The sequence below is a fragment of the Stegodyphus dumicola genome, chromosome 3 (genome assembly GCF_044657685.1).
Source record: "Stegodyphus dumicola isolate Sdum_Otavi_A_Nest chromosome 3, ASM4465768v1".
NCBI lineage: Eukaryota > Metazoa > Arthropoda > Arachnida > Araneae > Eresidae > Stegodyphus > Stegodyphus dumicola.
This window is the reverse complement of record NC_140770.1, coordinates 75,736,687-75,764,314: the sequence shown is the minus strand read 5'-3', so window position 1 is coordinate 75,764,314 and position 27,628 is coordinate 75,736,687. Positions and strand designations below refer to the sequence as shown.

The window sequence follows — 27,628 nt, the reverse complement described above, 5'->3', positions numbered from 1 at the left end:
TCAAAAATCATCATGTTTACAATTTACTGAAATATTTAATTAATGACAACATGCTCAAATCAAATAGAAAACAAATAAAATACCAAGAAAAATTAAACTGAAATTTAAATTTTCAAACTCGCACTGCAGTACAGAAATGGCAGATGGAATCTCTGTAAAATCAAACTCAAGTCTTCATTAAATAAAATTACACAAATACACACACACACACACAAAAGAAAATAGAAAAATTCAAGAACAATTTCAAAATTCATTAATGAGTCAGATGTTCAGATGCACATGTTTATAAAAGGAACAAGTATGATCTCTTGAAATTTTTCGTTTGAAGTTCCCATACTTACAACAAATCTATTCAATAAGATATTGTATAAAACTTATATTAATAATTTATAATGAGCTGCAGAATAATCATTTTAAAAGTTTAAAATTCATGTGCTGCATTTATCAGCAATTAATGATTTTCTTTTGTACTATATGTAACAGAAATTATCATAAACCTCAAAGTATACAATCTTTGGTGATATTTTCTTTTCTTAAGGCACCAAAAAAAAAAAAAAAAAAGGATGAAAGTATGAAATAGTGGAACTTAAATTTAAATGATTTATTTATTTATGATCAACAGCTCCTATGACAAAATTTATAAAGCATTAATCTGAGTCATTCTACCAAGTTTTAAATGTCAAATGTGCGCATTTTACGATAACAAAAAATATATATTTATTACCATATTAATTAATGATTATTATAGTCAGACAATAAAATATTCAATTTCTCAACTGAAAACAGACCATCATTTTGCCAAATAAATAAAAAATATTTATTAGTTGCTTGTTGTTACAATATTAATATGTATCAAACCATATTATATATATATATATATATATATGTTATAGTTTGTTTTACATTTCATAAATCAAAGCTTTAAACAAAATGAAATTCAATAAATAGAACATTCAGATTTTTTCAGTCTTAACAATATAAATAAACTGCTTCTTTCATATTTGTATTATTAACATAAATTCTTTGAACTGAAGAGTGCTTGAGACCAGTTGAGATATATAGAATATTACAATCAAAATACATAATTTATGATATAATACAAATAATATTTCTATGTGTATTTAATGATGACAGTAATATTCTTAAGACGCATGTTTCAATGCTAAGAAGTCCCTGGTAGAGTCATTGGCTGAGGGTTCTGTAAATAAGACATCACAACTGCAGAAATTGAAAGCCTAAAAAAAGTATTAAAAAAAACTTATTTTTAAAGTTTTTAATAGTTAAGACATAAATTTAGAACAAGATATTACAAAATAGCAGAAAAATACTGTCACAGTCTGAGCTCAGATAGAGGAGAATGTTTAGGAGTTGCACATGGAGGTTAATTATAAGCAATGCTGAATCATTTGTTGAAAACTGCTTTTTTTACTTGTTTAATTTAATCGTTTTAGTTTTATTATGGTATTTGATAATTCATCATGTGATATATGTTCTCACACATTCTTTTTACTGTAATATAATGAAGAAATTGTATATGTTTTGACAGTCACTATAGTAAGTATAGTATAGTAAAATAAACATAGTGTATAGTATAGTAAAATAAACATAGTGGAATTCAAGAGTGATTTTAGTATTTCTATAATGTATTTAACAGCATATTTGGGGTTGAATCATTATAAATGGTCGATCTAAGCTGGAATGGGTAAAATATTTTAAGGAGATGTGACCTTGACCTTATTTCCAAACTGAATATAAGGATAGTTAGGATAATTCAAGATTGAAGTTCTATATATATATATATAAAAGATAAGTACCCTTATTTGCAGCTCTTTGTTTAATGACTTGCTAATTCAAAATGTCTCTGAGAGAGATTCTCGTTCATATATCAAAAACACAGTTAACAAAATTAAAGCAAAAAATAGCAAATGAAAATGTCCAAAGTAATTTAGAAACACTAAAGAGTAAATTTTAAGTGCTTGAGACAGAGATAAATTCTAATTTCAGTTCTTTATTTGGGGTACATACTGGTAAAAGTACTGACACTTATACTGACTCTTAAATGTAGTAGTCAAATTAAATCATAAATTAACCAAATTTTCCAAGGAAAATAAATCACTGCTGTCTAATTGTACAAACACTGAGAACAACGTTAAATTACCAAAAAATTACTCTGCTAATGTTTTCGGCTAACTTGCATGAATGACTTTCTTTTATAGACATTTCTTTTAGCCAGTGCTGTTTCAAACCCTAATTTAAGAGATGCAGTAAAATTACAGTACTTAAAATCTGCTTATTGTATTGCACAGTCAGCATCCACAGTTGACTCAATTATAAGCTAACCTTTTCTTTGCTAGAAGGAAGGTTCTCAAATCACTGTGAACGAGTGTATGCTCACCTGAAATCATTTGTGAATATGCAGTCTATGCAAAAGTGAGTCTGCACCAGTGATATTAAACTTAATTGATATAAGAAATGGTTTCGTTTGGTTTATTAGATTACGGCAAAGCACTCAAGGGCTATCTGCCTTAAGGGAGGGATGCCTTCGTGGAGGACTTTTTAAGGGAAACTGGCTCGTATACACGTTACACATGGGGAAAACCACGAAAACACCCATGCAGCCAGCCCGTTCGCGGGATTCGAACCTCGGACCGAACTACCAGTGTTCAGCGACTTTACCGCTCGGCCGCTGGTGGGGATATAAGAAATGAATGCCTGCAGTCATTAGAAGTTTTAAACCAAAGTGTTAAAGGGTTTCCTTCCAATATATTTGCATAAATTTTAGGGCAAATATTAGATCCTAACACCAAAGTATGGTGGGAAAAGAGTTTAGAAAAAGAAAATTTGCATACTTTAACTAATCTTCATCTCAGTGCTTCTAAGAGTGTGATTAATACGAAAAAAATTACACAGAGTTACCACTGTTGTTTCAAATACTAAAGAAAAACATACAAAATCCATGTAGATTACAGTGGAAAGAGTAGACAGTCCACATCAGGGAAGGAGTAGGAAGATCAAAACAAAAGTGCATTAAGTGAATATGCGACTGCATTTCAAGCTAAAAACCAAAGGTAAACTTTTGCAGCAGCTATGAGTACTAATAGTGGGAAAAATGCAATTTTAATTACTGCTTTTGTATTTATTGAGCCTAATGAATGAAATTTAAACAGAGTGAAGGCATTATGTGACAGTGGAAGTGTTTCTTGTTTTTGTACCACTAAATTGGTGGACATAATCAATTTAAAACATTAAAAGACAAACATTTTGATTTGCAGTATATCAGGTATTTCAGTTATGATAAAAGGAATGCAGTTGCTCTTATTTGTAATCAGGAAATAAACACATAAAAGGAAATTAGAATTTTTGGTAATTCTGAAAATAGCAAGATTATCTCCCACACAGTTTCCTGATGTTAGTAACCTTGATTCCCAAGAAGATAAATTTAGCAGATCTGGAATTTTACAAACCAGAGAAAGTAAACCTGCTGCTTGGCATGAAGTTTTCTATGGTATGTTATAAGCTGGCAAACTTATTGCATATTTTGAGAGCCATTTTGCATAAGAGGATACTCCGACTCAAATCTACATTCGCACATGACTAAATCTTGTATTAATAAATAATAATAATGCAGCGAAGAAGGACTTTAGCCTGTCATTGTTACATGATAATTTATAAACAAAATTGTGTGTTGTCGAATCTTGGCATTACACAAGATAAATATGGCAGCATTATTTTTCCATTGATGCCTACCTGCCAACCTTTTTAGCATTTGGGAAAGAGTACAGGAGAGTTCATCTCACAACGGTAAGAGTGATCTTGAAGTTTTCTTCTGTTTTTAAAAAATGAAGTTATGCTTGAGGAAAGAATTAAGTTCCCTTTTGATAAAAGCAGAAAATTTTCTAAAAATTGTGTTACTGGTGAATCTAATAATATTCCTACTTGTAATGATCTGTATATAGGAGAGTTAAAAAGTCTCAAGATTCATGAACATTTTGTGATAAATCACATCCGATAGAAAAATGCTTTAAAAGTAGTACATTTACATGTGAGGATATAAAAGACTTAATACTTAAGAAGAAAGCATGTCTAATACATTTAAAAAGAAATCACATTTCTCAAAACTGAAAGTTAAATGTTTAATCAGTATGAAAAGGCATTTGGCAGTAATGTGTTAGCATATTCCCTCCCAACTTAAAAAGAATAAACAAATTTACTTCAGGTCATGAAGTGAAAAATAACGGCAAACTCGATATTTTATTAAAATTATTAACTGTTAGAATAACAAAATTGAAATGGGAAAATAATCACAACAAGGGTTATTTAGATAAGCTGAGAGCAAAGTCAATCTGAAAATATTAGATATTTTGAGGTGTGAAAAAAATAGGAGTGAAATTAATTTGTAAATTATTGGGTGGGGTATAAACGAAAGAAAAACTACAATCTAAGTATACAGTTCGTTTGAGTAGTCTTGATAATAAAAATGAATGTAATGTACCTTGTTTAAGTGAATCACAGTCATTTGTTCTGATGTAAAGAAAATACCTTAAGGTCCTTGGTTGAAAGCATAGAGCAAATAAAATATCCGCGTATAAAAGATGACAAAGACAATCTTGAAATCAAAGTGACATTAAATTGCTGATATCTTCTGATATTGCAGAAAAATTATTCACTAGAAATATTAAATATTTACAAAGTGGCCCAGTCGCTATGTAGACAGATTTGCGATGGGTTCTAATGAGTAATTCAAAGGAAAGAAATTTCTGATGTAAATGATTCCCTAGCATATGTTTCTTTACTTTTAAAGGAAAGACCAGCAGAAAACTTTATTAACCAGTGTAAAGAACGTTCCTGAATTCTCTACTAGAAAGACCTATGATGCTCTTGACTAGAGAGAATGTCGTTAGCAAACTCCTCACACTACGAGTACTATAATTCATTTTAACACCTTATTTAAAGAACTGTGAATGGCAACGACTTAACTGAGAATTACGCATGCGTAAAGAGATGAGATTTCTGAGACGCCTGTCAGAGAGGAAGTTCCGCCAGCGAGCTGAGGTGTGGAGACTAAATTTGTCGAGTGATGACGAGTGCTATCTTCGTTAACGTCTCTGATCATAGTCACCAACTCGGATATGTACTCAAGTTATTAGGGAAATCAATTCCCAAAGCAGAAGTAGCACATCAGTGCATAAGAGTTTTAAACACTCGATGTGTTTGGTTTATAGTATATATAACAAGATATTTTCCTTTTGTGGTATATTCGGGAAAACATTTTCCCATTAACACGTAGCACATCAGTGCATTTTATGGCACGTCATTGCATAAGAGTTTTTTTTTAAAACAATCAAAGCGTCGCATTTATATATCTAACGAGATATTTTTCTTTTGTATGATAATGGGAAAAATCCATTCCCGTGAATAAACAGCACATCAGTGTATTTATGTTTAACGTTTCGTTATAAATTGGTGTGATAGAATCTGAACTGTTTATTTTGTGTATAGGTGAAAGCACATCAGTGCAATATTGCAATTTTCATTTCTAAGTCATTAGAAGAAAATTTATGTTAAATTCTTGTGAAAGAAATAAGTTGTTGAATATATTAAAAACTTGTTACTTTGGTTTTCTCATGAAAGCACACCAATGCTGTATTTTAATATGATGTGTTTTTTCTGATAAGTAGAATGTTAAATTTTATCATTTCATTTTACATTTTAAAGCTTTGAGCAGTAAAGAAAAGTTCTAATAGTGTTCTGATTTAAACCTGCGCCTATCGAATTTACGTAATAATTTTGTTGGCCATGTGGTTGCAACGGAAGTAGCTGTCATGAAAACGATAGTTAATTAAAGGTGTTTATATTTATTGGCGCCACTCTGGGTTTTTTCTGTCTGGCTATACTAAATGAAAAGAATTTGTTATTTTTTTTATACGAAGTATTCAGTAAGGTTGTTTATTCGTTTTATGTTTGAATGGAAATAAATCCACAGTGATTAATGCTTTTATTAACCTTTTATTTTCATTTGCCTAATTTTGTAAGAAAGAAGAAAAGTTAGTGTTTTTTATATATCTGATATATTTTTATGTGTATTATTTGTGAATAACTATTTGAGTTCTTATTTGTTTTGAGCAATTACTTTTGCGAAAATGGCAATTTTGGGAAAAGCTAAGAAAAGGGATCTATTCCTTGTCACTTCAAAACTTGGGGAAATAGCTTTAGAAGATATGAAAGAGATAGATTTAAAACATTTAATAACGAATAGTAAAAATTATAAGGAAGAATTTGTTAAAAATTTGTTAGAAAGTATTATGACTGATAGGATAGAAAAGGAAAACTTAGAGAAGCAAACAAGAGCGAAAGAACTACAGTTAGAACAGGAAGCTAGGGAGAGGGAATTTCAAATACTACAACAAAATAAAGAAATTGAAAAGCAACAGTTAGAACTAGAATGCCTTAAAGCAAAACAGAACACTGAATCTGCTAAACCTGGAGGTGAAACCGTATTTAATCAGAATTTTCAGAAACTAATGCCCAAATTTAATTTAAAAACTGATGATATCAGTTTATTCTTAGAACTTTTTGAAAGGCAAGCTAAAGTTTTAAAATTGCCCACGGATCAATGGGTGTCGTATCTCATTGGTGTCCTTCCGGTTGAGGTAAATAATATAATTGCTAGGGAACCTGAAGAACAGGCTAGAGATTACCAACATATTAAAGAATTACTACTTAAAAGATTTAAGTTAAGTGCTGAGAAGTTTCGGCAACTTCTTGTTAAGACTCAGAAAAATCCGGATTCTACGTGGTACGATTTTTATCATGAAATTAAGACATTTTTAGATGGGTGGCTTAAGGGATTAAAAATCGAAACATTTGAGCAACTCAAGGATTTAATGTTGGTAGATCAGATTAAAAGGCGCACGCCTAATGAGTTTAAGGAACATTTTATAGATGAATGGGCCACGATCACTTCACCAAAACAGTTGGTGGGTAAAATAGAGGAATTTGAAGATGCAAAAAAGACGATGGTTGGGAAAACGAAATTGGGTGAAATGAAAACGAAAATATCAGGTATACAAATGGGTGTTTTTCAGTCCACTGGTAACGTTTTCAAAAATAGAAAAAACCCTCAAGGCACACAATTTAAAAAAGATGATGATGCACGCAATGTTGGGAAAAAGTCAGACTCGAATTTTGATCGGAGAAAAGGACTCCAGTGCTATGAATGTGGATCTTTTGACCATTTACGTCCTCAGTGCCCTAATTTAAAAACTCAAAAGGCAGATTTGTATCGGATAAGCGGGAGATCAGAGAAGAATCTGTTAGATCCCTATACATTAAATGGAAGAGTAAACGGTTTTGAAGTACCTATTCTAAGAGATACAAAAGCAACGGTAGATATTATTTGTCAGAAATATGTAGACATAGATCGAATGAAGGGAGAACACGTGTGGATTCGACATTTGTTGGATGATCATATGACTTGTTTACCTGTTGCTGAAGTAGATATTGAATGCGATTTGGGTACAGTAACCACCAAAGCAGCTGTTATAGGAGACCACTTAGACCAATGACGATATATATTAGGCAACCAGACAGCGGCTCTTCTCAGAGGAACTGAGAAACATTATTCGTCGTATGTCGGTAATGTTAATGCGGTCGTTACTCGATCTCAAGCACAACAATTTAAGGAAGCGGAAAATTTAAGTGAGACGAATCAAAATTCTGAGCAGAATGAGTTAGAATTGGAAGAGGAGGACGATGCTCATGAGAGGTCTGAAAACAGAGAGATATTACCTCCTGTCGACCTTTGTATCCCCACAAGTCCTGAGATTCAAAAAAAAATTAAGTACTTTTATTAATGAACAACAAAAAAGTAAAGAACTTGCGCCTTTATTAGAACTAGTAAAAAACGGAAGTAAAACAAGTTATGGGATTAAAAATGGGGTTTTAGTAAAAAAGAAGGTAAATAAGTTAGGAGGAGAAGAACATTTAAATGTTGTTCCAGAAAACCTCAGAGAGCAAATTAAAGCAATTTGTCATGAAGGAACTTCAGGTCACTTAGGAGTTCTGAAAACAAAAGACCGGTTACTAAGACATTTTTTCTGGCCAAATTGTTATAAAGACATTGAGGAATTCGTTAAAACATGTGACTCCTGTCAACGTGTAGGAAAAGCAAGTGACAAAAAGAAAGCACTGTTTGTAATAGTACCTGTGATATCTGAAGTCTTTAGTAAGGTTAATGTAGATGCTTGCGGGCCTATGCCTACATCTACTGAAGGTAATAAATATCTTATTACAGTTATGTGCTTAGCATCTAAATATCCTGACACCGTCCCGGTGCCGGATATAACGTTGAAATTTGTTGTAAGTGCACTCTTGCAGGTATTTAGTTGGATGGGTTTTCCAAGGGAGGTTCAAACTGATCAAGGAAAATCTTTCATGAGTCGCTTAACCGTTGAATTTTTGAAGAGGTTTGGTATAAAAATTTCCAGAAGTTCGGTTTACCACCCCCAGAGCAATCCTGTGGAACGGTTCCATAGGTCAATAAAAAGGGTCTTAAAGGTATTATGTATTGAAGCTGCCCCAAATTGGGAAATACAAGTACCTGCCGCTCTCTTTGCTCTGCGAACAGTAACACATGATAGTACAGGATTTAGTCCAGCTGAATTAGTGTACGGGACCAACCTCAGAACACCTGTCGCATTATTGTATGAGAAATGGTTAGATCCTCAGGAAAAAGAAGATACCGTAATAGAATATGTTTTCGAATTAACCAATAGGTTAAAGAAAAGTAGAGAATTAGCTACAGAGAAAATGGAAGAGGTGATAGACAAAAGGAAGAAATGGTATGACAAAAATGCTGTGAAAAGGGAATTCCAGCAAGGAGATTCTGTATTAGTATTAGCAGTGAACTAACCCCATAAACTTGCTCCTCAATGGAAAGCGCCTTGAAAAATAGAGAAAAGATTATCAGAAACAAACTATGTGGTTAGTTTTGAAGGGAATCAGGAAGGGAATAAAGTGTATCACATCAATATGTTAAAACCTTATCATAAGAGACCTGAACTTTTGAATATCGTGCTCTTTGACAATGAGGAGATAGTTGAACCCTCGGAATTAGAGGAGGATTTTCCTTATATGTTAACCGACCCCAATGTGTTTGATTTTAATGAAATAATAGCAAAAGATAATCTTAAAGAAAGACTTAGTGATGAACAAATCCTGCAGTTGGGAAAGTTGTTGGTAAAGTTTTCTGCTATATTTTCGAATATTCCAGGGAAAACAAATTTAGTCGAACATGATATCGAACTAATCAGTGACAAACGCGTACAGCATAAAGCCTTATAGAATGACAAATCGACAGAACGAAATTCTTAAAGTCGAGATTGAAAAAATGCTAAAATACAAGATTATTGAACCAGGACCCTCTGAGTATACATCCCCCATGATCCTTGTTAAAGCACCAGGTAGGGATCCTAGGCCGTGTATTGATTACAGAAAGTTAAACAAAATAACGCGTACTGAGTTCTATCCGATCCCCAATATAGAGCAACGTGTTGAAACTGTTGCAGTAGCCAAATTTATCACCTTGATAGACTTAACTAAAGGTTATTGGCAAATTCCGCTGACCCCTAGGGATCAGAAAATTGCTGCATTTGCTACAAATTTTGGCGTATATAGGCCTTTGCGCATGCCATTTGGGCTTAAAAATGCTCCTTATTATTTTAGTAAAATGATGAGCGAAATATTGTGTGGATGTGAGAAATATGCAACCCCTTATTTAGATGATATTGCTATTTTTTCTGAAACGTGGGAGGAACATTTACAACATTTACATGAAATTTTAGGAAGAATAAGAAAAACCAATTTAACTATTAAACCCTCTAAGTGCAAGTTTGCACAAGAAGAAGTGCAATATCTCGGTCACATAGTAGGTCGAGGAAAACGTTCTCCAGCAGAACTAAAAATCGAAGCGGTTCAAAATTTTCCTGTTCCCACAACTAAAACTGAGATTAGAGCTTTCTTAGGGTTAGCTGGATACTACAGACAATATATACCTATGTTTTCTGCTATAGCCGCACCTTTGACAGATTTGTTAAAAGGGAATAAGAAAAAGGGTAAAATTGTTTGGAATGATGAATGTAATGAATCATTCAAATCGTTAAAAGAAAAGCTATCTAGTAGGCCTGTGCTACATGCACCCAATTTTTCTAAACCATTCATACTACAGACAGACGCATCAGATCAAGGATATGGTGTTGTTTTAGCCCAAAAGGATGATAAAGGAAAAGAACATCCCATATTGTATCTCAGTAAAAAATTTACTTATAGTGAGCGGAAGTATTCAACCACTGAAAAAGAGTGTGCCGCAATTCCGTATGGAATAAAAAAACCGAAAGGGTATATAGATGAGCAGACTAAATTTTCAATTCAAACGGACCATAATCCCCTAGTATGACTAAAAAATAATGCAGGTAGAAATGGTCGATTATTACGCTGGGCCTTAGCCTTGCAATCTTATAATTTTACGATACATCATAAAAAGGGAAGTGACAACTTAAATGTAGACTGCTTAAGTAGAAACTCTGTACATGCCAGTTAAATAGACTAGTTATCATTTCTTTTAAGTTGTCTTGCTATTTAATTATGTATATTGTTTTTTTTTTTTTTTTTTTTTTTTTTTTTTTTAAATTCATACTATATAGTAAATTGTTAGCTTTATTCTTACAGAGAAAACTTTTTGTTTTGGTTTTTCATATATCGTATGTGTATTTTTAAATGTGGTTTTTTTTTTATGATGGCCTGGTTATGAGAGTGGAGAACCTTTGTAACAGTGTGGTTTAGAATTAACTGGTAAAATGTTGAACAATCTCCATTGAAACCAGAAACTGTGAACTGTGAAGGTTTACTTCTCCTGTGTCCGGAGAAACAAAAACTGGAGGCGGAAGGTGTTTGTTTGTAGTGAACGCCTGCCTGAACTTGTATTTTATCCCGTAGGAACTTAAAAAAAGGTTTTGTTTCCTCTGTGTCCGAGGAAAACAAAATCTGGAGGCGGAAGGAGTTAGTCTGTAAAGAACGTTCCTGAACTCTCTACTAGAAAGACCTATGATGCTCTTGACTAGAGAGAACGTCGTTAGCAAACTCCTCACACTATGAGTACTATAATTCATTTTAACACCTTATTTAAAGAACTGTGAATGGCAACGACTTAACTGAGAATTACGCATGCGTAAAGAGATGAGATTTCTGAGACGCCTGTCAGAGAGGAAGTTCCGCCAGCGAGCTGAGGTGTGGAGACTAAATTTGTCGAGTGATGACGAGTGCTATCTTCGTTAACGTCTCTGATCGTGTCACCAACTCGGATATGTACTCAAGTTTTCTAAATGTATTAATTAAATGTTGTATCTGTGGTATGTGCTGTAATTAAAGTGATGCATCACCAATACCAGTGTTGATTCCGTTCCCAATGAAGCATCCACGACGTCACACCAGCATAATGTTTGTATTTAAACATTAAAAAAGTAGAAATTAAATGCCATTCGTATAAAATGATCTGGCTGGGTCTAAAACAAAAGCTGAAATTTAAGAGAAGAGAATACAGTATGAGGAAAATTCAATGCTAGATTCAGACATGAAGTATGAAATTACATTACCTTGGTTAGACCCTTCTCTATTGCCTAGTAATAAAGAGTTCCCAGAAAAATTCCTGACCATATCGCATTGAGAAAATTATTACATTTGAAACAAAATTTAAGAGGAAGTATTTGATACTTGGTTGAACAACCAAATTAACGTTGCCTCACAGTCCAGAATCTAATGCAACAACATTTGTTGTTGTTGTAGGCCAGTTTTTGAAGCTTCAGCACATGAAGTGTTTTCCTTAAATTACTATCTGGAGAAAGGCCCCGACCTCATTGAAATAATTCTGATACAGTTAAATCATTTTCGAAAATACTGCAGTAATTTCAGACATCAAGAAAGTTTTCTTTCAAACAAGTTTATGGAAGAAAAACTTGTTTGCAAGAAAACTTTCTGGATATATTAGAGGGTGACAGGTGAATTGTGAAATCTAAATAATTCTGAACTCTAAATTAGAAGTGTATGTTTGTGTTTTAGGGTTAAACTACAATTTAAAAGATGACACTCTTTTCTGTAAAACTGAGTCACAAAAGGAACAGGAAATTATGAGTAAACAAACCTTCTTTCTTGTGCATACAAGCTGTTTGATCCCATAGGCTTCATTTCTCTCATTATTCTCCAAGTTAATGTTAGTTAGCAAGTTAAGAAAGAATAGTGGAAATTACAATTAAATTGGGATAAAAAAATTCTTGAACAATTAAAAAAGTCTATGAAATGGGTAAAAGAAATGAAGCTTCGCTTTAATGTGAAAATTCTAGATTGGATTGGAAAACTACGAAGTTAATCTCCATATTTTCTACAGTGCAAGCATGCCTACCCTACCTTATTTTAAAAGACTGAAGATCAAAAAACATGTTTACTAAATTGTGTGCCAGCAGGCACTCTTGTCATCATTCCTCATTTGGTGTTATTGTTCTACTTAATCAGACCATGCTCAAGAAGTGCAGTCATTTTTTAGTTGAATAATGCCATATATGAAAACATTCTACATGACCAACTCAACAGTCTTTTTGAGCTAGATTCAGCAAGATGTTTGATGGGGAACTTTCATTTTTAATCACAAGTAAAGAAATAGGAACACTCAAAAATAGAGGACTGGTGACACATCTCTTCAGAGCTAAATGCAGCCAGCCTCCCATTCTGTTCAGAGACTGTTTTTGTAATCGAAATGGCGAGAAGGCCCTGCAAGGCTGTTAGAACCACAGTCATCATGATCTAAAAGTGCTGGCTTGCTGGACAATGAAATCGTAAATTCAGAAAAACATAGATCAGTACTGACAGTTCTTAATAAAGATTCTAAACCTGATAACAGTATTATATGTGCTTTTTGTTTGTAGTCAACGTTGTATGCATTGTTAGCTCAGATCAGGGCTGAACAGCATTTGGCCTAGTGAATGATTTTCTGCGGCTCATCACTGATCTTTTAATAATGTAGCTTCCACCCAAAAAAAGGAATTGATTAAAACTATAAAACATGTTTTGTTGAGTACATTTGGCTTGTTTTAATAAAAATTTTTATTTGAAAGAAAAAAACTGATTTTGTTGCAAGGACCAAAAAATATTATTAACGCTGTTACAAAATTTCTCCAGTTTTTCTTGAGTTACATTAAAAATATATATATATATATAATATTTTCGTAACTGTAGCAAAATTTTGCTGTTTCTGCAAATGTTGGATTGTTGTGTGTTTTCATGTAATTGAATATGAAAATTATATAAACCAAAAAAAGTTGTGCTGTAAAAAAAAGCTGAAAAAATAGTGATAAGGGAGACAAAATAGTGCTACTGCCAAAACACATTTTCCAAATTTTGTTTCAACATGATTCAAGAGCTTCTTCTCTCATTGAAGTAGTTGTGAAAGTAATTTAAATTATTTGGTACAAGTGCCATATTTGCACTTTGGCAGCTGAGACTGATGGTTCAGTAAAACCATCGAAACTACTCCTGTGAAAATTTGCAAATATAACGTTGATTTTTGGTGTTTGACATCTAAATTAATATTTGTCCGGCAAGTTATTTTAACCTAAATTCATTCCATATTTTAAAAATGCCCAGAAGGAAGACATTAGAAGAAGCCTTTCAGATTTTTGATGATGATAATGACCCAAATGAAATTGATGTTGTTGTTCCACCAGATATCGCAGAAGCTAGTGATGAAGAAGAAGGGAATGATAATGATATTTTACCAAATGATACAGCAGAGGAAACTGAAGTTCACATAAGAAATAAGTTTCAGCCTTCTAAAAACAGTGATAATCATACAAAAAGGTTTAAAAAACAGAAAATTGAAAACTTGAAATGGATAAAAAAGAATTGTCAATTATGATTTCAACTTCTCTGTCATCTAAATAATAAAGGTTTTAGTGCTATAGGAAGAATTCAAGAAAACCGAATACAAATGTGCCCACTATAAATGGTTAAATGTGTCCATAAGAAAGACAGGTGTTATATGATTTCTAGTATGAAGAGAGAAACAATATAATTTTTGTCCAATGGAACAACAATTTTGTTGTAACTGTTGGTTCAACATCTGGAAAAATTTAGTCTGTAAAAACTGGTTCCTGTTAAGCAAGAAAGCAAAAGAAAAAGGTTTTTGTATCTGAACCTCATCTTATTGAACAATACAATGCCAAAATGGGAGGAGTTGATTTATACAACAATTTTGTAACCAGTTGCACAATAAGAGTTAGTAGCAAAAAAAGGTGGTGGCCAATATTTACTAATTACACTGATGTATCTTTGACAATTACATTGAAAATATCACGACATTCTACTACTGGAAATAAAAAGTCCCTTTCAGATTTCAGATGCGAGAGTGAATTATTCCTTTCACAAACTCTTACTGAAAGTGTAAAATTAGCCAGAAATAGATCAACAACAGAAAGACCTAGTAAATTCAGCATTCAAAAGCCACTGCATGGAGATTGTAGACATTTTATTGCAAACTTCGAGTATAGCAGAAGACTTTGTTGTAAAGAATGGTATAACCAGACTGTTTATAGATACAAAGTACATAATGTAGCTTCACATCATGATTATAGTGAAGCTTTTCATGCTTGAATCTTTCAATTGAAAATAATCTGTATTTGTGAAAAAAATTGAATGTAAATTTTAATGTTAAATTAATTATAAGTAAGGTCATTTTTAGATTTATAAAACATTATACAACTAAAAAGTAATCCAGTGCTCCACTCCCAAACTTCCGTATTCTTATTCCGCTGACGTTGCGCAAACACAACACTTGGATTTTTCCACAAGTAAAAGCATCTTTTTTTTTTTTTATTTTCAATGTAAATTTATGTTATAAATACTTAATTTAATACATATTATTATTAGTATATGGGAAAAAAAATCATTCCTTTTAGTTTTGGCAGTTAATGGGTTAAGCATTTCTCTAGAAATCTGAAAAAAATGTGTAAAGTGTCTCGGACTTTTAGTTACATAGTGCTGCATTTTATTTGATAACGTGTCTGAGACTTTTAGTTACATAGTGCATTTTATCTGATAATATTTCATATAAAGTGGTAAAAGGAAAACATTCACAGAAATAAGATAAAATTATTGTGCAGCTTAAAATAAATCAATTTCATGCGAGTCAAAAACTAAACATTCTATAAGAGTTTCAGGATTAGCAAAAGACTGAAATACAGGTTCAACTTACATAAAACTACTCAGAATTTGTTTAGTATCATCATTGACTCGAGAATTGGCAAAACTGATACTGGAACAATAAAGTGCAATCCAAGCACACCATTTCAACTAAAAAATAAAATTTTACAATTAAATTTCTCATAATTTTCATGTTCAATGTGCAAGTAACAATTAACATAAAATTAACGTTCTTGTAATTAAAACTATTAATTATATTTAAAACTACAATCAGCATTAGAAGAAAAAATGGTACTATTCAGTTTTGAGGGTCGTAAAAAAATCGCCAAACTATTGTTGATGCCAGTGCTGCCATAAATAATTGCGGCAACCCTAATGCAAGAAAGGAAGTATAATAGTACATAACTATCTAAGATTGATGTTTTAATTTAGATGAAAGGTTAATTTCATATAATACTTTTTTTATTATTATAATTTATATAAAAAAAAAGGCTAAACATAAATGAATGGATGCATAAAAGTAAATAACTATTTCAGATCATTATTATAATTTATATAAAATTTGCTAAACACAACTGAATGGATGCCTGCATCGCTATTTCACTATTTAGTTATCGCTAAAGCATAATTTCATCTCGTTGGTTGTTCAAACATAATTTTCTATAATGTATGATGCCTTTTCTTTGAAAAAAATTCTTGGTAAGTGCAGAATCGCCCACTTATTTGTTTGCTGCTTTTTACAAGGGTAAAAACAATTGGATTTTTGTCAATTTTCTTTTACTTTTTAAGTGAAAATAGGTTGTCGTGTACATAGATAAAGGGTATGGACAGTGCCATTTTTGTGCAATTCTGAGATTTTTTTTTAAGTGAAAATAGGTTGCTGTGTACATAGATACCGAGTATGTGCAATTCTTAAAAACATGGCAAGCAGTGGGTGATTCTGAACTTTACCCAAAATTCTATTGCAAACTTTCGTCATGGGCAATTCCCAAATTGTTAAATCCATAGGATATCAAAAAAGAATTTAAAAATTAAATTAGTATTTCAATGGTGTCTTAAAAAATATAGAACTATATAAATTTACACAATCTGAAATTAGCGCATACGCTAGTTTTGGCGCACTGTTTAAATGGGCGCGTTTGCTAGATTTGGCACTTTTGCGCGTACATTTTCACTGCAATTTTTTTACGGTTCTCAAAACGGAATAGTACCGTCAAAATTTCAGAATTCTACTTCATCTTAAAATCACTATAATGTATTAATTAGTTTAATACATTGGTACTTAGGTATTAATGCAGCCACCTTAGTAGAAGTCATAAAATTTTCAGAATGCGCCAAACTATGGCAGCTATGCTCATAAAAGCCCTTCAGTCAAGTAACACAGACCTTTTTGTATGCGCTACGTTCTTTTTTTTTTTTTTTTTTCTTATTCCCCATTCCAACTGTTTTTATAAACAAATTGTGATATTTTTTGCCTTAATCTTATTTTTAAAATATTAATACACAGAATTTTGCTTAAAGTACTCTAAAGGGAACAACAAAATGCATTCCCTAGATAGCTGTTTTACCGAGGTTTGGACAAAGCCAGGCCTCTCCAATTCTTTAATGTTTCTTTAAGCAAAAACAGATCACTGTGTACTTCAAGTAAAGGACAGTGCAAAAAAAAAAAAAAAAAAAAAAAAAAAAAATTACAGAAAGATTTGAAGAAAAACGTAATCGCTTTAGATTTTTATTTTTATTTATTTTTTTTTTTTCTGCATCACTTAATCCTCATTTAATACTTCAAATTTGTATTTTAAATAGCTAAAGTAGTAAGTTTTCTCTTCATATGTTGATGATGTTTCCCGGCTTACAATAAACATCGACAGTTTGGGAATTTTTCTTAAAAAAAAAAAAAAAAAAAAATTAGTGAAGCACCAAAAACCACTAACTTGCACTGTATAGGTAACTTCTGTCTTTTCATCTGTAAAAAATTGTCTAATTGTACCAAGATGGTTGTGTTAATATACAAGTACCTAAACATTTAAAATGCTTTAATTATAAGACTAAGTTTTGTATATATTTAATACAAACACATATAAATCTACATATTCTACATAAATATATCTACATATTCAGTACGCATAAACATTTTAATACAATAAAAATAAATTATCAAAGCATAAGTTTTATGAACTGCATACACAAAGTCCTTAAACAGCCTTTAATGTTAAAATGGTTGGTCATAGACAGCCAGCTACAGACGTGTTTTAAATGATGCATATACAGTCAAAAGTCGTTAATTCAGACACCCATAATCCGGAATGATCTATAATCCGGACCTCAAAGCTAAAAACTTTCTGCGCATGCACCGCGTTGGCACATGCGCACAGGCGTTTTACGTGTGCACGTAAGACCTTGACTACTGCGCATATGCGTGTGCGCAAGTGCACAATACGTTTTCGCCTGCGCGTTTAATGTATAACGGATGGTGTAAGCTAAAATTATCTAATTATCTATTTCAGTTAATGTTAATGATTGCGTTGTTCCTTAATCTTCGATTTGGATCCCGCTTATTATTTTTTGCAAACTGTAAGGGCAATTTTATAAAAGTAAACTTGAATTTTCGATTATGTCAAATAGAATTTCCGATGCTGGAACTTCCAAAGGATCTACGAAACAAAAGTATGTTTCGATGTCCAACAAACAAAAAGTGGAATTGCTGCAAAAAATGGATAAAGACATGAAGAATGTGACAGAGAGGTTAGCGAAAACGAAAAAATTTCGATTGATAAGTTAGTCGGTATTCTCGGCACAGCAATTAACAGGACTTGAACAGCGGAACTTTGTAACTGAACAAGAAATTATGTCTGTTTATAGAATTAAAGAGAAAGTATTATCACATAAAATGAAGCAACTTAAACAACTTACATTGAAAGAAATGTTTAATAAAGTAAAGAAATAAATATTAAGCCTTTTTTTTTTTTTTTTGTAAATTTTTATACCCTTTAGATCATAATTGTTCTTTATTTCATAAATTACAGTTTCATATTTTTAATTTTAGAATTTCTGCATGCCATCTTACGAGATTTAAACCGATGATCTATAATCCGGAAAAATCGATAATCCGAAATCGCCGAAGTCCCGATGAGTCCGGATTAACGACTTTTGACTGTATTCATGTTTTGATACTCTTAAATTATAAAAATTACAAAATCTGACCCTTTACATTTTCCCTGGTCCCTACACTCACATTTTTGAAAATATGATTTTAAAAAGCACAATGTGAAAAGTGTTACTTTCATGCAACAAAAACTGATGAAGAAATTTAGTTTTAAAGTTAAGCATCACATTCATGAGCTATCCCAAATTGAAGACTGATGTATTTGCATTTATATTTATGAAAAGATAGAAAAAAGCTTTTGATGATAACAGATTAAGTAACGTGCATTTTATACATATTATCATGTAAAGTACTGATCAACAAACTTTTCAAAAAGATCTTATTCCTGTAAGAACTCTGGTTCTAGAAAACATCGACAGGCTTCAGAATTGTCATTTTGTCAATTCATAACCATATTTACATAAATTAAAAGTATATTTATTGAATTTTTGTTTGATTTTTAGATTAGGTTTCTAATGTAATAAAACTGCATGAGAATATTAATAAAGTATTTTTAATATTTGAAAACTTATAAATTATTCACATGAAAATTCTTTTGGCATGCCAAATAAAACAAAATTATAAATCAAGGAACATTAAAGATCAGTAAAGCACAAAATATTACTGAAGGAAAATTCAACATCCCATTATCCTGAATTATTAATTGAACCCACAAAGCAAGTGAACATGACTTCGAAAATCACAAATTTTGATTGGTTTGGTTTATTTAATTACAGGAAAGCCTCGAGGGATATCTGCCTAAAGGAGGGATGCCTTTGTGGAGGACTTTCTAAGGAAACCTGACTCGTACACATGGGGAAAAACACAAAAATGCCACGCAGCCAGCCCTCAAACTACCAGTTTTCAATGACTACCGCTCGGCTGCTGGTGGGCACACAAATTTTGAAATTAATTCTCATTCAATTTCTGTGGCAGTTGAAACATTTAATATATTAATATACAAAATTAATTTTTTTTTAATTTAAAATTGCATAAGTGTGTATCTTTACATCATTTAAAACATTTCTATATATGAAATTATATCTACAACCAATGACTGCATAAAGAAAAGCTAGGTAAGGATTTTTGTGAACACATGGTTTACATAAGTTTGACAAAAATCCAATGTGATAATTAACCTAGTATGTACCATGCATTACTAGATTATCAACAATATGGCCTATATATTAAAAAAAAATTATAATGATACATGTATCACATGGTTGAAGCTACGAGAATGCAGACTAAATTACACAGAAATTTTGATTTATTTTCAAAGTAAATGACAGAAAAAAATTGCCTTTTCAATGGTTTTAAACTAGCACACACAAAATGCCATCTCTTATGTCTCATTTTTTTATTCTGAAACCATACAAATAATTAATTTCTGAAATGTAATAAAAATTTATTTTTAAACACATTTCAAAAATTCAAATAATTTAAAAATTCTATGTCTAAAGTTAAAGAAAAAAAAAGAAAGGCTGATCGGCTAATCTTTGGAATATGGTAACAGGTAGTTTGGCGACATTTTGGTAAGGCGATAAAGGTTACTAGCTAGTATTTTAGCAGTGTACATGGATAAAATCAAAAGTGTGTGCAATGCCATTTTTGTTCAATTCTGGGCTGTTTTTTTAAGTGAAAATAGGTCGACGTGTACATGGATGATACCGTGTATGTGCAATTCTTAAAAACGTGGCAAGCAGTGGGCGATTCTGCACTTTCTCCCAATTTCATACCTAATCTTCGTCATGATTAAGCATTTTTGGGTTGATCTTTACAATATGGTAACTGGTAGTTTGGCGACATTTTGGAGGCGATAAAGGTTACTACCTGGGACTTTGGTAATAATGTGAGCAGTACTCAGTTCCGATTACGCATTATTTTACGTGAGGAAATGAGAGATCATGGGATATGTCATGTGACATTAATGGACGAATTACGGTTCTTTAATCGGAAAAGGGGGGAAATCGGGAAAAAATCTGGAAATTTTGTATTTAGCTTTATTCTGTGTTGTGTGAAACAGTGTTTGTTAATTTTTGGATCCCATGGCCCTAACTAAAGTGAATTCGAAATGGGTATTTAGGCATTGTGATAAAGAGAAGTTTGCTTTTTATTTAGTGGAGGAAGTATGGAGGAAAAATTCGCAGAAAAAATCTTTCAATAATTTTATTGAATGAATTAGAAAAGTGTATCCGCCACGTAATCAAGATTCTGAAGAAGATTAGGTAAGTTAGTATTTTTAATTATTTGAGAATATTATTTTTATGCATTGTTCTAAATGTAAGGTGAAAGGAATTTGGTATTATTGGGAAAATTGTTATTAGCAATGATTTAGTTTAAAGTAATTAGGATTGTAAGGTAATTTTTATTAATTTAATGTATGTGCTCATTTATATTTTAAGTAGTGTTTTTTAATTTAATTATATTTTAATGAAATGATAGTTATTTTGTGAATTTTACGTTTGGAGGAATTTGGTATACGTTTTAGCTGAAGTAAACGTGCATGGAAATAATTTAAATATCTGACACTAAGTATTTGTAATGGTTGCGGTATGAATTCGTTGGTGACGTTTATAATATAATAGATGATTTAGAGGTAAAAGTTTTTGGATATTTTATTTATTTATATGTGGAAATGTTCATATTTGGAAAGGGTAAATACTTTTTCGCGATCAGGTAATTTCATATATGTTCTTTTTACCGGGTTTAAAGATTGAGAAAATTGTCATGTATTTTCGTGAAATTTTTCTAATTTATGAGAAAAAAGCAGTGTACATGGATATAGTGAAGAGTGTGTGCAATGCCATTTTTGTGCAATTCTGGGATTTTTTTTAAGTAAAAATAAGTCGACGTGTACATGGTTTAGTGATATTTTAATTAAATGATAGTTATTTTGTGAATTTTATGTTTGTAGGAATTTAGTATATGTTTAAGTTGAAGTAAACGTGCATGGAAATAATTTAAATATTTGATACTAAGTATTTGTAATGCTTGCGGTATGAATTCGTTGGTGACGTGTATAATGTAATAGATGATTTAGAGGTAAAAGTTTTTGGATATTTTATTTATTTTATATGTGGAAATGTTCATATTTGTAAAGGGTAACTACTTTTTCGCGATCAGGTAATTTCATATATGTTCTTTTTACCGGGTTTAAAGATTGAGAAAATTGTCATGTATTTTCGTGAAATTTTTCTAATTTATAAGAAAAAAGCAGTATACATGGATATAGTGAAGAGTGTGCGCAATGCCATTTTTGTGCAATTCTGGGATTTTTTTTAAGTAAAAATAAGTCGGCATGTACATGGTTTATGTGTATGTGTTATTTTGAAAAACGCGTAAGAAGTATGGTATTGTGCACTTTTTCCCAATTTTGCAGTGAATATTTGTCATGATTAAGCAGTTTTGTTTGATAAAATTTCTAGCATAAGTGTAATTCGGCTAGTAGATTGTTGGAAGAAGTGTTCAGTAGATAAAAAGAAAAGAAACATGTCTTTACTTCGTGAAGACAAAATGGCGGCGGGGGAAAAAAAAATAGAGGGTTGCTGTAGGAGAGTTGGTTGCCAAATTTTCGCCAAAAAATCGCCAAGTTACCATAATGTAAAGATCAACCCATTTTTGTTCCATAAAAGTTCTAGTATAAGCGTAATTCAGCTAGCAGATTGTTGGAAAAAATGTTGAGTAAAAAAAAAATGCCTTTACTTCGTGAAAACAAAATGGCGTCCAAAACAAAACTAGCAGGTTGCTGTAGCAGGGTTGGTCACCAAATTTTCGCCAAAAAAACGCCAAGTCACCATAATCCAAAGATTAACCGGCTAATCAGACAATTAAAACCAGTTTACCATATTACAATAGCAGATTAATACATAAACTATATTTTAGCCTTAACTGAAACAGCAATATGCATATTTTAAAGTATCAGTTATAAGAAGTACAAAATACAAGGTTAAGAAGTGACCAAACTGGCCAAATGGAAAATTCTCTTGAAATCACAATATTAATAACAGACACAGTTATCACACGACCATTGCTTTGTAGAAACAAATTAAGTTTAGCAAAATCTTGAGCTAAGTTTGTATTATAATTATTATGAATAAAACAACTATACATTTTCTAAAAATATAACTATACTCAGAAAATACTCGGAAATGGGTACTTTTCAATTATACACCTGCCATGCTCTTGGGGCTTGTGAAAGAGAAGCCAAACACTTGCTTTTTAAATGTAAACAATTTCTAGTGATAAAAATAAATAATAGAAGAGAATATATTTATTTTCAGTTACAGTTGTTGGGTCTCAGGCAAGTGTTTGAATTTTCTTTCTTAACCACCAAAAAGTGTGGCAGGTGCTTAAAGGAAAAGTAGCCAGAAATTTTAAATTCAGATTTTACTGAAATGTTATTCTTCATCTGTACAAAAATAATTTACAAGCAAAATTTCATAAAAATTATATGAACAGATCAGTTATAATCTTACTTTCATCATAAGTCCAAACATACTACAAAACATGCTAAGAACATTCATATAATCTGGAATGGGATCATCTCCAGGACCACCAACAGCATTTGAAGTTGGAGCTTTATACCTAAATAAAATTTTAATTCAGCAATTAAATAGAGAAAAACAAAAATTGATTATACAATAATTTCTTAATTTGGTTAGCCTTTATTTAAGGGTGCCCCTTGGATTATCGACAAGTTGTTTCATTTATGGTAAACGTAGTAGTTGAATATTATGAAAACCCTATTATGACATAATTGATTGTGTGAGTGCAGTGAATTTGCCTGATGTGAAACGAATTGAAAGGGCTTGTTTGTGTGTTAGATGTTGGCTAGTAAGTACATTGCCTATTTTGCGGAAAATGGTAAAATGGCTTTTTTTTTTAATTTTACATGGTAAAATGGCTGAATGTGGTAAGATTGTACGATTTGGAACAAAACAGGGAAAAAGCATTAATTAACCGGTACGTAAATGAAAGTTTACTTAATAGCCATAATATGTGTCCTATTTGAACAAAGGAAATGAATATGGTCAAACATCGGAGGATATCAGCACTAAGGAGGATATGGTTTACTCTTATTTTTGTGAATTTATGTTGCAACACCAGTATACAGATTCTAGTTCAGATAATTTTAGGAAATTTTTGGATGCTGTTAAGGAATTCTGTGTGCCACAGACTGAAGACAAGGAAATTTCTAAATAACATGAGTGGAGATTTCCTTTGTGTAGTGCTTAGATGCTACAAGATTGAATTTCCTTTTTTATGTTATTTCACTGTTTGATTTAAAATGTAGTTTATTGAGATTATATACTTTTTGTTTGGCTCTAGTATAGAATTGGCTGCCCCTTTGACTTTTTAAGTGAAAATAGATTGATGTGTACATGAACAAAGTCAAGGGAGTGCGCAATGCAATTCTTCGATTTTTTTTAAGTGAAAATAGGTCAATGTCTATACGGATACTGAGTTTGTGCAATTCCATGATTTGTTATTTTGGCTCTGTGTAACGACAATTTTTGGCGCAAAAGACCAGGTAGGTTAATACTTGTTTTAATAATAAATTTACATGAACAAAGGTAACATGAGTCAAAGATAGTGTTTGGCGACAGATAATGCGAGGCATGAATCACATCTATGGTACATGAAATTCCGAATATTCTGGAATATTCCAGGTAAATCTCAAATTTCCCTGGCAGCTACTGCAATTCATGCAACCAGCCCCAATAAAAAGAAATCAAGACATGATAGGTCTGGTGATCTAGCAGGCCAATGCACCGGACCACCATGTTCAATCCACTGTTAGCCAAATTTGATGTCTAGGCGGGTACAAACATTAGGGCTGAAATGGGCAGAGGCTCCACCATGCTGGAACCACATTGTTGCATCGATACAGAAATCTGTTCGTCATCTAAAAGTTGTGACATGACTTGCTGCAGAAAGATCAAGCAGTCACAACCAGTTAGACGAAAAGGTAATAGGTAAGGTCCGATGAGGTAATCCCCCACAATATCGACCCAAACATTATGCGAATACCAACTCTGTGCTGCATAACATAAGTGTTGCATGAGGGTTCTCTACTGCCTAGAAATGAGCATTAATGTGCATTGAATATTTCTTCCCTTGTGAAGAATGCCTCATCGGCAAATAACACATTAGCAGGAAAATAGGGATCTGTAGCACACTTTTCATCCTTCTACAAAAGACCTGTTTTGAAGCAGCTCTGAAAATACCACGTTCCAACTAACCTCCAGTGCAGCCTTGCAAAGAAATTATGGCTGGGTGTACTCCTGGCAGGATATCTTTCTGTGTACAAGTGCTGTGCGGTTAACCAACTACAATCTGCAGACCCGTTGCCAAATGGGTATCAGCTAACTCCATGTTCATATAATTATCCATCCTACTAACTCTGCGGACTTGTGTGAAATGACGATGCCAAATGGATCAGCTAACTCTCCGTTTGTATAATTATCCATCCTATTAACTCTGTGGCCTTTTGCGAAATGACGATTCCTGGCCAGAATTCTCGGAACTTTCCACAACACCATCTAGCAAGTCAGAAAAACATTTCAGGCCCTGCATTGCTTTAGGATTCTGAATTGTTAGGGTACATCCTACCCCTTCTAGAAGTTTTGAAACATGGTACTCGGACATCCTTGTAATACTCTTTTTACACACACTTTTTTTTTTTTTTTTTTAGAAAATTAACCCTCTGAGCATTATGACTGGCTTTATCCGGTCATCAGAAGTTTTGCTACTTGCCATATATTAGCTTATAATTTAAGATACTTTGCTTTCTTACTATCTTTAACTAAAATAAGTAATTATACAAACTCAATTAATAATGATGCTGTTTCAATACTGGTCTTCACGGCAGATCTAAAATCCTGTGCCGCTCAGAGGGTTAAAGTAAATTTATACTTATTTTAAATATTTTTCAATCTTATCTTTAATTTTACATTACATACTTTCTTTATTTATTTTTTTCTTATCATTACACTATGATTTTTACCTACTAAAAGCAGATTAACTAGCGTGTTTCTTTATTTTAAATTTTGTTTTATAAAAACCCCATTTGTTTTTCTAACATGCTGTTAGCAAAAATGGCCAACAATGTTACTTTAGAAATACATAAGGATATTCGAAATAAGTCTCTTAATTTTTTTTTTTTTTTACTTTTGTACAATATATTGTAAAATTTCACATGTTATTTCTATCTAGTTTTGTTTTGTTCTTGACTCTGAAAATCAGGCATAAAAAATTTTGTAATAAATTTGTTTTGAATATATAATTTTTAATTTTTTTATTCACTCAAATAGTCAAGGAGGATAAAATGCATTTTCAGATCACCTTAACTGTTCTTGTTTAATGTTTTAAATAATTAATTACCTCCTGAAGACTCCGTTTGAAACATTAAACTACGAATAATTAATATGCAGATTGTCAAGTGCTTTAAAAATTTTTCTTAATTTTAATAAATTAATGCAAAATTGTTTAATTAGCTATTTGTTTACTTAATATATATTTTCCAATTACAACAGTTCTTTTCACTTTCAAAAACAGTACAATCTTTTTAGTGTGAAAAATTATATATATATATGCAAGATATAACAAAGTACGATGGCTGCACTAAGAAATGCTTGGCGACCTCAAAATTTACTATTCTAAATTCCAAGTTCATTGTTTCTCCCAAATTCGAGATCTTTCTAAATTACATAACGCTGCTTGCAAAAGGGAACTAAAATTAACCAATCGCAGCTTAGCTGTACATATGCACCTACTTAGTACAAATACTGCTTCGTGAGCAATTACATCATTCCTTTTCCTAACTTCTGACCTGCAAACATCTCTGTGCTATGCTTTCCTGTCATACCTGTTTAATCCATGTACATACAAATTTTGTATTCAACCATTATCAAAAAGTAACTTCTCTGCCAAAGAAATGATTTGATATGCGTGAAAATAAAGCTATTGTGATCCTTCAAACTCAGTTTGGTCTACTTCATCCTCCTGCCTTCACCCTCAGCCATGATGTCTGTCGGAAATTAAGTGTCGGGTTTCCTCTACGCATTAAAATATCACGTATATACATAGATATATATGGCATTTTCCTATTGTGCACTTGCCACACGTAACAGAAAAGTACAGCACGTATGCATAACGAAAACATATCTCGCAAGTTTCAACCATCTATAAATTATTCTTATGCCAAAAAATCATTTACAATTAAAGTGTGTGGCAAACACATAATGCAAAAGTACCACGTATTTATACACAAAAGTAAGAGAATTTTAAGCGTGTAATTCTACTAAAAGGGTAATTTGCCCTCAAGCAGAAAAATTAATCACTGTTTAACATGTTGAGTGATACGTCAGTCACCTGTGACTGATACTGAACTTTCCATTCAGGCAACGTTAGTCACCGGTGGCTGATACAACATTTCGATCAAGCCACATTAGTTACCAGTGACTGACCTTGAACCTTCTGATCAGGCCATGACAGTCAACAATAACTGACAATGATAAATATGATTTAAAACTAAAACAAATTAATGGATAACAATCTTAGAAGTCCACTTGGTACTGCTATACCACAATACTAGTGGACGTGGCCTGAACAAGAATTTCCTAATATATTCGCAAGGCACTCAACATGTTAATGAAAGAAACATTTTTTAACTTAATATAAAATTAACTTTTAAATGACAAAATAATTAAACAGTTAATCCGTTAGTTTGCAACTTATGAAATATTTTTACAAACAATTTCGGTAAAATAAAAAGACGGCAAATAATAATAAAATGAAATATGGCCTTGTCGGGTATAACTTAATTTTTTTATAGTTACAAATTACATTTCAAAATATTATTGCCAAATGTTTGAAATGTAAATATTTCGAAATGTTATTGCCAACTATCCGAAATTAAACTAAGCTGTGAATTGTCATATATTAAGTTAGTAACAACTCAGAATTCACTTATTTGTGGTGTGTGCCCTCTTTTCGATACTGTAGTATTTATCGTCAGTTACACAAGAATGAATTCATTACACATGCAAATACCTCTGAATTCGTTCAGGTCTTCTAGGATCATTGCTGCTGTTTACCGTAGGAGAAGACATTTTTTACCACATTTAATATAAGATGCTTAAAATACCTTAATATATCCCGTTAGGGTTTTAGCAGAAATGTGTTACGCTAATACTCATAACAAGATTTTAGTCATCCTCCGAAAAACGTAAGTCATCAGAT

General features: G+C 31.9%; 1 protein-coding gene across 1 annotated transcript; it reads right to left on the bottom strand.

Moving 5' to 3' along the window:
* Positions 1-10: 10 nt before the first annotated feature.
* On the bottom strand, positions 11-27,628 carry LOC118205451 (PAT complex subunit Asterix). The gene is made up of 4 exons (XM_035377737.2): positions 27,440-27,628; positions 22,861-22,969; positions 15,296-15,393; positions 11-1,235 (listed from the first exon to the last, which is right to left on the bottom strand). The coding sequence occupies exons 1-4, from the start codon at positions 27,496-27,498 to the stop codon at positions 1,163-1,165; spliced, it is 339 nt and encodes a 112-aa protein (XP_035233628.1). The 5' UTR covers positions 27,499-27,628; the 3' UTR covers positions 11-1,162.